At 39.4% G+C, this 12,527-nt stretch overlaps 1 protein-coding gene across 1 annotated transcript in view; it reads right to left on the reverse strand.

The window, feature by feature from the left end:
* Window positions 1-12,527, reverse strand: part of SVEP1 (sushi, von Willebrand factor type A, EGF and pentraxin domain containing 1) — a 131,403-nt gene that overhangs the window by 59,727 nt on the left and 59,149 nt on the right. Inside the window, exons 17-23 of the mRNA XM_063294984.1 lie at window positions 11,794-11,955; window positions 7,206-7,367; window positions 5,711-5,872; window positions 4,605-4,696; window positions 3,960-4,056; window positions 2,101-2,214; window positions 103-216 (exon numbers count right to left, since the gene is read on the reverse strand). Of these exons, the coding sequence (XP_063151054.1) occupies window positions 103-216; window positions 2,101-2,214; window positions 3,960-4,056; window positions 4,605-4,696; window positions 5,711-5,872; window positions 7,206-7,367; window positions 11,794-11,955 (903 nt within the window). The remainder of the gene's footprint in view (window positions 1-102; window positions 217-2,100; window positions 2,215-3,959; window positions 4,057-4,604; window positions 4,697-5,710; window positions 5,873-7,205; window positions 7,368-11,793; window positions 11,956-12,527) is intronic.

Consider the following 12,527-nt stretch of genomic DNA (forward strand, 5'->3'; position numbering starts at 1 on the left):
AAAGCTGGAATTCCCTCTTTTTTGAAGATCTTGCAGGCAATACACAACATATTAAGAGCCATATGAAATATTAGAAGAGGGTTGTTAATAAAATAGACTGACCTGTGAAACCTTCTGCACACAAGCAATGGTAAGAGTTAATATCATCAACACAGACTGCTTTATTCAGACAAGGATTTGAACTGCATTCATTTACATTTTCTTCACACAGTAAGCCTTTGAGTAATAAAGATTACAGAGAACATTAATAGTGTATACATGCAGATTTACAAGTTGACACAATGGACTTACACAGGGAAGATAAAATCCTAAAAAGAGTGAGAGATAAACTCCCAGGACAGCAGTTAATTATCATTGTTCAACCCTATTCATTAAGCATAAGCACTCTGGTTTCTTTGTCCTAATTGCAGGTCATATCTGTCATGGCACCTACCCTCCAGAACACCATTCCCCGCCCCCACCCCGAGACCCATATGGCTCCCACCCTGGCCCTATTTAAACGAGCCGTAAAAACCTGGCCTAGGGTCAGAGTGGATAATAGATCTCTTCTGTGACATTTTGGACCTCTGAATGATGGTTGTATTTTTCCAGACTTTGTTTTTGACAATGCAATTCTTTGTTTTAATCTTTGCTTTTTTAATTATATTTTGCAAGCTGCCCAGTCATAACACATTGGAGCAGCTTATACATTCAGTAAATAAATATATAGCTCTTTCCATTCATGTTGTTAATTTGGGAAAGAGGTTTCAGGGTGAGTCTTGTGTTCATCATCCTATTTACATTACATAGTCCTCTCTTAACAACCAGAATTGAGATCAGAATTTCAATGCTAAATGAAGCAGTCATTAAGTGAATCTGACCCGATTTTACCACCTTTTTTGTGGTGGTCATTAAGTGAATCACCATGGTCATTAAGCAAACCACATAGTCATTAAGTGAATCATGCGGTTCCCCATTGATTGCTTGCCAGAAGCCAGCTGGGAAGGTTGAAAATGGCAATCTCTTGACCATGGGATGCTGCAACGGTCATAAACGCGAACTGGTTGCCAAGCACCCAAATTGTGATCGTGTGACCGTGGGGATGCTGCGATGGTTGTAAGTGTGAGCACTGGTTGTAAGTCAGTTTTTCATCACTGTCGTAAGTCCGAACCATCACTGAATGAATGGTCATTAAGTGAGGACTACCTGTATAAACTTTTCTAATTAGGAAAATTCCAAGCAGAACCTGGTATTATTATCAATTACAGGAATTCTTTATTGAATGAAATAATATAGATTTTAGTATACTATGTCCTTCAGCTTTCATCAAGAGGACAGAAACTCATTTACCAAGTGTGGACACAATCCAGAACTACAGCAATAAGCCCAAACAAATAAATGAAAGAATTCAGTTAGCCACCTTAAAAACAATAGGGATCTGCACTCAGGATCCTCTATATTGATTGATTCATTTCCTTTCCTTTTTCTTTTAATGGTAAACCACCATCTTGCGCTAGTTGCCTAATAATAATATTTTGGCTACTGAGTTCCACAAACAGTGGTAATACATTGTAGGGGAAGACCCATACAATCCTGATATGATGAAATGATATTTATCCACGTCCGCCCACGTATAGAATCCCCCCTGACTTCCCATTCACCTTCATCCACAAAAGCTTAACCAGATGGGTTGCTACACTGCAACATGCCCCAATTTTCCTCCTACTGTAAGGCTTTCCCCCATGACAGCCCACTCTTATACATTCCCTAATATGAAGGCTACCCACAGAGAACAAATATGCTGCATCTGGAGGGTTTGACACAAGTATCTTGGGAATGCAGCCACTGACAGTTTATTTAAGAAATCTGTATGCAGATATTTCTGTGCAATGAAAACTTTATAAACATACATCATTATTTCCTATGCCCAGCATACCACAGCAGTAAAAATTATGTTGAACTGTTTCTCATCAGTTCACTAAAAAAAACAAACCTCAATCTCTATGGAATCAACAAAATACAGAAGGCAACATATTCACAAGCTCAATAAATATGAGCCATAACTTTTTTTAAAGTTTGCAACCTGGAGATGATGTTTTACTGCTTTAGTTCATTTGTCACCTGAGTACCCTGGTGGACACTGGCAAATGAATGCCGCAGTGCCGTCCCTGCAAATCCCTTTGTTGAGGCAGGGGGATGACTTGCATTCATCAATCTCTTTTTCACATTTTAATCCTAGAACACAACCCAAAACAACACAAAGAGAAATATAGTGGGATAGGCCAAAAATGCAAAACATGTCAAACAAACATCAAGTAATAGAAAAATAAAATGTGATTTTTGAATCTTTTTAAATCTAGAAAGGAATATGAAACTGGGCTATATGAAAACCACACAGCTAATGAATCCCAGAGCCTATTTGGCACTGGTTCCTACTGAGCTTGTTGATAGGCAGACATTAGGCTTTGGATTTTTTTTTTATTTTTAAAAAGAGATGCTCTTTCAATTAAGTAGTCTAAGCCCCCCCTCCCCCCCAAGTGATCTGAGTACCAAAACAAAATTGAGCTCATGATAAAAACAGACAAATCTACAGGGGTGCTGTTTTACACATTACTTTTCAAAAATCTCAAGTTCTTCCTCTGTAAATGTATTAATTTTGGTGAAAGACAAACTCAGTGAAATTTGTATCCATCTGCACTGTCAAATTTTTCACATGGAGAAGAGTGTGGTTAGACCTGTACTTGCTTCCCATTTTACTGTTAAATGAGTAGTCTGCTAAAAAGGGCTGTTGAACCTAATTCAGCACCAGAAATATGTCTGGATACACAAAGCTCAAACACAGACTTTTAAGGACCAAATGTCTAAAATCTGTTCCTGAATGAACAAATCTGTCTGTTTGCTTTCCCTTGTATTTGATTTCAACCCTCAGTTTCTCCCCTATTCCTAGTGCATAGCCTTTACTATAAAAATCCCCTCATCTCATTTCCAGCAATCTAATTTCTGCAGTATAATGAGGTCTGTGTGTCCTTTTACTGATACAGTTTAAAATATCAGGAAATTGAAATATTTTGCTAAACTGTTAGGTCTCCTGTAAAAGGCAGAGATAGCTAGATTCTGTCCTGTTTTGCTCATCCTTGATGTATGAGTGAAGATCAAGCTAGTAATTCCGTACAGATTATAAGCGGTATTTGCAAGGGCCCATATCTGAATATGTATAGGATCAGCTTATGCTAAGAACCAAGGGGTCATGACTTAGCAAGTACCACTATTTTCAATACAGTTAAATTACAATTAATTTTAAGGTCCATGAGAGCCATCAGTCTAAAGAAAAAATATTCAGAGAGGCCAGTATAACTAGCGATGTATAGTTTTAATAAGAGCAAACTTCATATTTAGTATAAATGACATTAAACTGCTTAGAATTACAAAAAATGTTCATTTATAACTAAAGTGTTTTTTTGTAACTAAAGAAAAATTCCTATAGCTGTAGCAGGCATGAAAGGACATCAAAATTATCATGCTGCAGTGAAAAGACATATTTAAATGAAGAAAAAAATTATCAGAGAAGTATTGTTACAAAACAGAAGTTAAAAAGCCGCCTCTGGAGCAGTAACAAGAAGTCAGCAGGTCTCTTTTGCTCTTGAAAAACCTCTTTCATGCACAGAAGGGCTATTTTTGACCTAGTGAAAGACTGCTGCATGCAGCATAACTTCAAATATTCTACAGTAATATGTTTACTGGTTATCTACCAAAACTTTTTACTTGAATTTTTATGCTACAACCATTATTTCCCTTATTCATTATAGCCCCGCAAAGGGAATATTGCCCCACATAGGCAAAAATGGGACTGCATTTCAAGAAATGTTTCTATTCTTTGTTTGAACATTCATGGAACACCTCTTAATACATTTCTTTTTCCTCCAAGCCAGTATGTCTGTCAAAACATGATACCCAGGGAGGAGTGCAACAGTATGATTTACCTGCATATCCTGGTGGGCATATGCAAACGTAACCACTTCCAACCTGTTTGCAAGTTCCACTGTTATGACAGGGTTGCAGGAAACATTCATGGAACACCTGCTGTCAATGGAAGAAAAGACAAAACAAAAATATAGGCAAAGAAAGCATGGCAAGTGGCAGCTCAGACTTCCTACCAGGTCTCTAAATATAAGTCATAGTAGATGATGTAAACACACCATGGTCTCAAATACTGTGTTGAAAAGATTAAATGGGGGTGGGGGGAGGCAATAATATACCATGCTGAATTTCTTGAGTCAAATATGGGATCGGCAGCATCTGCAAGGGTGGGGAGGGGGAGAGTGATGAAGATGGTGTTGTGGCATTACAACACAAGACCCACCCCTTTTCTACATGGGCCATGACATTCCACCCATACCAAGGAGGGGTGGAACTTGCAGTGCAATGCCATGATCCTGCTTTCATCATTCCAAAAAACTGGTGAGCTCTTGCAGACATTGCTGTGTGGGATACAAATGAAATAAATAGCACTATGAGAGGCAGCAATTATTTAACTTTCAAACAAATTGTTTTCCATTTTTTTTTTCACCAGCTTTTTGCTTTCAATGTCATTGCACATTTTGGGAAATTATGATGGTGGTTCTTGCCTGGCTGCTGACTTTGTGATCCTTGCTGATATTTTCTGGAGCAACTGGAAGCATTACACTCTCCTCCGCTGCAGAGAAAGTAGAGCCAAAACCTAAATGGGATTGACATGAAAGCAGTTGTAAAAATCCCACTGACAAGCTCCTCTAAGTCAAGACTCTAATACAATACATGTTGCAACAACTTAAAAGGAAACAGGTTGGTGAGGATATAGAGATTTAACTTTTAAAACACAATTACATATTCATTTAAAGCATGAGCATCCAAGTGTTGCATTGCTTCAGATGGACTCCAGCCTCTACTACTGATGAGGGACAGGATCCCTTCTGTCACATGTCCTGCCATCATCAGAACAAATCTGGCTCTTCAGCATTTTGGTATGAAATCTGAGCATCTTAGCTGCCAGCATACTTCATCGATGCAGACTCAATTCAGATTTATTGACCTTGTACTAACCAGGAGCTCTGGCAATGTCAGCATAAGAACCCATAGTTAAGATAAGGTACCTAAATTCAGGAACAGAATCATTTTCTGCATATTCCTCATCAGGGTCTAGAACTGGCTATCAGGACTGGAAAATCAATGGTGTAGCTATAAGACCCACAGTGTCTTATATTCCCATGCCATTCCCTAGTTTTATATATTAATTTACCTACACTGAACTGAAGCCAGAAAGAATACAGATTATGAGCCTACCGATGAAAAACGAGAAACCAAAGGAGAGCTACAGACATGGCATAGTTTGTGCATGGATCGTCATTTCCTAGAATACCTGTGTGTAGAGACCATGAGAAGGTTTAGCAATCTTCTGAGGGATGGGGCTATTAATCACAGGATGGGTCTGCCTCTCCCACAGTACCATTGTGATATAAAGGAGGCTCTGTTCTGTTCACTGAGATCCTTTTCCTTTTTATTTTTGTTTCATGTGAAATGTGTCATGGAATCTAGACAGCTGTTCCTTGTCTATATTCTCTTAGCAAAGGCACAATCTAACTTCTCTTTAAATGGTTCTCTGTAAATCCATTTGTAAGTGCATGAAGAGACAAACTCTTCCTATCCGTATGTTTATTGCTGATAATTTTCATACCTTTTAGAGAACATAACTTACTTGAGCAGTCCGCTATAGATCTGGCCCCAATTATTGTTGTTGTTCCATAAAATGGGCAAGATAAGCAGTAGGACTTTCCTGGATCAGGTTGGTAATAGTCCCTGGGACAAGGATGGCACGGCATTAAACCAGACCTTGAGAATTCTCCAGCCGGACAAGGAACTGCAAAGCACACAACAAAATCTCCTTTATGCACTGATATATCATTTTTCCTCCTGCACACATTATTTTATAAAGACCAAGGCCTCATTCAATCAATGGAAAGCTTTGGATGGATGCAAACCACATCATCAACCAAGTGGATTTAAAAATTCCAGAACCAGATCATCACACCAAATCTCTGTCATCTAGATAACATTTATTATAAAACTCAATCTTACACATATTTATTCAGAAATGTCACTGAGTTTGCACCACAGTGCAAGATTAGCCTAAAATAAAATACACAGGTCAAATAAAAAGACAATCAAATAAACCTCCCTACATATTCTGGGAGTTCCAAATGTCTTATCTTATAGCCACAATCTTATTTTTCAGAAGGCCAAAAGTATCAAAAAGAGAGTAGATTTTTTAATGTTTTACTTACCTTGAAGTTACAAACTACTGACCCTAAAAGGTAAAGGTAAAGGTAAAGGTTTCCCTTGATGTTAAGTCCAGTCGTGTCTGACTCTAGGGGGCGGTGCTCATCTCCGTTTCAAAGCCGAAGAGCCGGCATTTGTCCATAGACACTTCATCCGTAGTCATGTGGCCGGCATGACTAAACGGAACGCTGTTACCTGCCCGCCGAAGCGGTACCTATTAATCTACTCACATTTGCATGTGTTCAAACTGCCAGGCTGGCAGGAGTTGGGACTAGCAACGGGAGTTCACCCAATCATGCGGATTCGAACCGCCAACCTTCCAATCGGCCAGCTCAGCGGTTTAACCCGCAGCACCACCACGGCCCTATTACTGACCCTAAAGCTGTACCAAATACCAAATGCTTGATATTTACCAAATATGGTGGCCTGTTTGCTTATTTGTTAGATTTATATCCCACTTTTCCTCATCTTTCTAATTCTGCACTGGCTACAAAAAGAGATTTATTTCTCAGAGGACAAGCAAAACTATTTTCAAGTTTGGCCAGAACTTGGCGAAAGCTACTATTACTTTTCTCATGTTTATATTATGCAAGAAACAAATAAAAGCACTAAAGACATATGGGAATGATCTGCTATTGTACCAGCACACTGTTGGAAACTACAAGCTAATATTTGCTAACAGAAAAAAGTACTCTGTCTAAATAGAGGTCTCAGGAGGTTGTTTCTTTAAAGTGTGGCTACAGTTCAAATCCTTTGCACAGAAAATTAAGGTCCGCTAGATAAATGGGACAGAAGACAGACATAATGCATGCTACCACGTAAAAATATTTCAGTTATGCAAAGATCAGGAAAGGAGGGTGATACTGCACAGTATTTAGCAACGTACTGTTTCCCGGAATTCAAATGTCACAAACCTCCACATGCTGAAATATCCACAGCTCCTCTTTTGACTGTTGACATATTTTCTGGACAAGAAATGCAGTGCTTAGATCCAGTGGTAGGCTGGTATTTGTCAAGGGGACATGATTCACAGATCTCAAGGCCATTGGGAGAATAGGTTCCCGGCTTGCATTGAGCTAAGTATATGAGAACAGGACAACCTAATTAAGAATCTCTAGTTTAAAACTATGCATCAAGTCCAGGCAGCTAAAAAATAACAGCAAAAACATACCCAGTAAACCAATGCAGAACAAGAGCATCTGCAGCGAGGTGTAACTGGCTCTTTATAAGTCTAGAGCAACTGCATATTAGCTTGCAAAAGACAACGTACACAGAACATCTGCCACAAATATAAATCTGTTTATTGTACAAGCTGAATATTTTGTTTAGAACACTCCACTGAAACCGTAAAAATGTGAAGCACAAAGAATAAAGAAGGCTTTTTGATGATTGGTATCCTGCTATAATAAAAACTGATATATTGGTTCCACTGAAAAGACCACAAAATTACTGAGAAAAAAAGAAGAAAAAAGTATGAATTATAAAACCTCTGAAAAGCATGTAAATTATTATAAGGATCTGATTGTAATTGTTTTAGCCTGTTATTCTAACTACCTGTTTTAATAATTTGACTCAAATCTGAAATTGTGGTGATTCAATTGTCCTGAACTGTTCTGGGAACCATTTCCATAAAAGGCACATACTTATTCAAACAAATACATTTGGGCAGGAAGGCTGATTTTAATGCAACTTATTATGGAACCACAATAAAATAACGGCATTTTTTGTCTGTTTCTTTTAGGTACTGGCTTTCACTTGCATTGCAGCATTCTTTTCCAGAAATTGTCAATCTATTTACTCCTAACTTCAGCAAAGGATCGTTACCTTGTTGTGGTGCTGGAGCTTGAGCACCTCAATGACGCCATGAGCTAAACCGTGAAGGGCCACCCAAGACGGGAAGGTCATGACAGAGAGGTCAGACTAAATGCGATCCCTGGGGAAGGTAATGGCAACCCACCCCAGTATTCTTGCCGTGAAAACTAAATGGATCAGTACAACCAGAGATATGTTGGTATGCCATCGGAAGATGAGACCCCCCAGGTTGGAAGGTGGTCAAAATGCTACTGGGGAGGAACAGAGGATGAGTTCAACTAGCCCCAGATGTGATGACGCAGCTAGCTCAAAGCCGAAAGGACGGCTAGCAGCCAACGGTGCTGGTGGTGAACGGCGAATCCAATGTTCTAAGGATCAACACACCATTGGAACCTGGAATATAAGATCTATGAGCCAGGGCAAATTGGATGTGGTTATTGGTGAGATGTCAAGATTAAAGATAGACATTTTGGGCGTCAGTGAACTGAAATGGACTGGAATGGGCCACTTCACATCAAATGACCACCAGATCTACTACTGTGGACAAGAGGAACACAGAAGAAATGGAGTAGTCTTCATAATTAACAGTAAAGTGGCTAAAGCAGTGCTTGGATACAATCCAAAAAATGATAGAATGAACTCAATTCGAATTCAGGGCAAGCCATCTAACATCACAGTGATCCAAATATACGCCCCAACCACAGATGCTGAAGAAGCTGAAGTAGAGCAGTTCTATGAGGATCTGCAGCACCTACTGGACAACACACCTAAAACAGATGTTATTTTCATCACGGGAGACTGGAATGCTAAGGTGAGCAGTCAAATGACACCTGGAATTACAGGTAAGCATGGCCTGGGAGAACAAAATGAAGCAGGACATAGGCTGATAGAATTTTGCCAAGACAACTCACTCTGCATAACAAACACTCTCTTCCAATAACCTAAGAGACGGCTTTATACATGGACTTCACCAGATGGACAACACCGAAATCAGATTGACTACATCCTTTGCAGCCAAAGGTGGCGGACATTTATACAGTCTGTAAAAACAAGACCTGGAGCTGACTGTAGTTCAGATCACCAACTTCTTCTTGCACAATTTAGGATCAGACTAAAGAGATTAGGGAAGACCCACAGATCAGCTAGATATGAGCTCACTAATATTCCTAAAGAATATGCAGTGGAGGTGAAGAATTGATTTAAGGGACTGGACTTAGTAGATAGGGTCCCGGAAGAACTATGGACAGAAGTTCGCAACATTGTTCAGGAGGCGGCAACAAAATACATCCCAAAGAAAGAGAAAACCAAGAAGGCAAAATGGCTGTCTGCTGCGACACTAGAAGTAGCCCAAGAAAGACGGAAAGCAAAAGGCAACAGTGATAGGGGGAGATATGCCCAATTAAATGCAAAATTCCAGAGGTTAGCCAGAAGAGATAAGGAATTATTTTTAAACAAGCAATGCGTGGAAGTGGAAGAAGACAATAGAATAGGAAGGACAAGAGACTTCTTCCAGAAAATTAGAAACATTGGAGGTAAATTCCAGGCAAAAATGAGTATGATCAAAAACAAAGATGGCAAGGACCTAACAGAAGAAGAAGAGATCAAGAAAAGGTGGCAAGAATATACAGAAGACCTGTATAGGAAGGATAACAACATTGGGGATAGCTTTGATGGTGTGGTCAGGGAGCTAGAGACAGACATCCTGAAGAGTGAGGTTGAATGGACCTTAAGAAGCATTGCTAATAACAAGGCAGCAGGAGACAACGGCATCCCAGCTGAACTGTTCCAAATCTTGCAAGATGATGCTGTCAGGGAAATGCACGCTATATGCCAGCAAATTTGGAAAACACAAGAATGGACATCAGACTGGAAAAAATCAACTTATATCCCCATACCAAAAAAGGGAAACACTAAAGAATGTTCAAACTATCAAACAGTGGCACTCATTTCACATGCCAGTAAGGTAATGCTCAAGATCCTGCAAGGTAGACTTCAGCAATTCATGGAGCGAGAATTGCCAGATGTACAAGCTGGGTTTAGAAAAGGCAGAGGAACTAGAGACCAAATTGCCAATATCTGCTGGATAATGGAAAAAGCCAGGGAGTTTCAGAAAAACATCTATTTCTGTTTTATTGACTATTCTAAAGCCTTTGACTGTGTGGACCATATCAAATTGTGGCAAGTTCTTAGTGGTATGGGGATACCAAGTGATTTTGTGTGCCTCCTGAAGAATCTGTATAACGACCAAGTAGCAACAGTAAGAACAGACCAAGGAACAACGGACTGGTTTAAGATTGGGAAAGGAGTACGGCAGGGCTGTATACTCTCACCCTACCTATTCAACTTGTACGCAGAACACATCATGAGACATGCTGGGCTTGAGGAATCCAAGGCTGGAGTTAAAATCGCTGGAAGAAACATTAACAATCTCAGATATGCAGATGATACCACTTTGATGGCTGAAAGTGAAGAGGAACTGAGGAGCCTTATGATGAAGGTGAAAGAAGAAAGTGCAAAAGCTGGCTTGCAGCTAAACCTGAAAAAAACCAAGATTATGGCAACCAGCTTGATTGATAACTGGCAAATAGAGGGAGAAAATGTAGAAGCAGTGAAAGACTTTGTATTTCTAGGTGCAAAGATTACTGCAGATGCTGACTGCAGTCAGGAAATCAGAAGACGCTTAATCCTTGGGAGAAGAGCAATGACAAATCTCGATAAAATAGTTAAGAGCAGAGACATCACACTGACAACAAAGGCCCGCATAGTTAAAGCAATGGTGTTCCCCGTAGTAACATATGGCTGCGAGAGCTGGACTATAAGGAAGGCTGAGAGAAGGAAGATCGATGCTTTTGAACTGTGGTGTTGGAGGAAAATTCTGAGAGTGCCTTGGACTGCAAGAAGATCAAACCAGTCTATCCTCCAGGAAATCAAGCCAGACTGCTCACTTGAGGGAATGATATTCAAGGCAAAACTGAAATACTTTGGCCACATAACGAGAAGACAGGACACCCTGGAGAAGATGCTGATGCTAGGGAGAGTGGAGGGCAAAAGGAAGAGGGGCCGACCAACGGCAAGGTGGATGGATGATATTCTAGAGGTGACGGATTCGTTCCTGGGGGAGCTGGGGGTGTTGACGACCGACAGGAAGCTCTGGCGTGGGCTGGTCCATGAAGTCACGAAGAGTCAGAAGCGACTAAACAAATTAACAACAATTTACTCCTAATGATGTTTTCCTCTCTGACAATATCTGATATACTACTTCCACTTTATATTTTTTGGAGAAATTGGATATTCCTTAAAAGTGCATTTTACTCTCTGTAGCCTATAATTTTCAAGAACTTTCTGTGAAACAGAGATTATCTTGCTGGCCACTTTTCGAACAAACCAGGTTAGATGCACTGATAGTCAGACACAGAACAGTTTTTCTCTCTGTCTCACACAAACACATTTTTCTATAAAGTTGTGGTATTTTATAAACAAATGGTGACATTTTTATAAAAACAGAACATTTTTTAATATAAATTTAAATTTTGTTTCTAAATATAGATGTCACAGATTCAACCTCTCCAACTGCTCCAGAATAAACATGATTTAAGCAAGCATAAGAATTTGTTTTCATGTTTAAATAAAAAAAATACTGGTTCCAGCAGTAGGTAATTAAATACTATTATATGAGTACAAATTTCCCACCTTTGCATTCTGATACGCTTCTAGAATGGAGATATTCTGTATAGGTGTTAGATGGACAATTTTTACATTCTAGCTGTCCTTCCTCATCTTGATATGATCCAATCCAGCAACTTTCACATGCATGATGTTCCAGAGAATAGTAAGTACCCAAAGGACAGTTAACTGGAATTTAATTAGATAAAATATGGAATAAAATATAGGGTGTGGAGCAATTTTTGTCTAATGTATTCTCTGGCCTAATTCTCAAACAGCAGATGGCAATGTAATCTGTGTCTGCATTATCACAGGGAGAGTTTCTATGTGTACAAAAACTATATGGACTACATGAATGACTGAACAGATACTGTAATTCCAGATTATCTGAAGATGTGTTAAAATATTCATAATTGCTGAAATCCAATTACTTGTGTTCTATTGATGAAAGACTTCTATCGGTGGAGGGGAAAGGAACAATTTTGAGTAAACTTCCTTCATGCAGTAACTCTGGGCTCTACCAAAGCTATTCTGGCGGATTCATGCAACTTCATGGGGTACAGGAATTGATGAGTATCATTGGAAAAAACATACTCCCGCTCCCTCCCCCATTCTGCTGAAAGAAGCCTTCCCTAAGTGGCAGGAAATCAGGTGGAGAGCCAAACTTTTCCAAAGTGGAAAAAAATAATAAGGTAGCATCAAAAGCCAGTTTAAGATTGATATTCCACGATTCTTTTGATTCAGCAAAACTGATAGCCTTC

Source organism: Candoia aspera, chromosome 2 (assembly GCF_035149785.1).
Source record: "Candoia aspera isolate rCanAsp1 chromosome 2, rCanAsp1.hap2, whole genome shotgun sequence".
Classification (NCBI taxonomy): Eukaryota; Metazoa; Chordata; class Lepidosauria; order Squamata; family Boidae; genus Candoia; species Candoia aspera.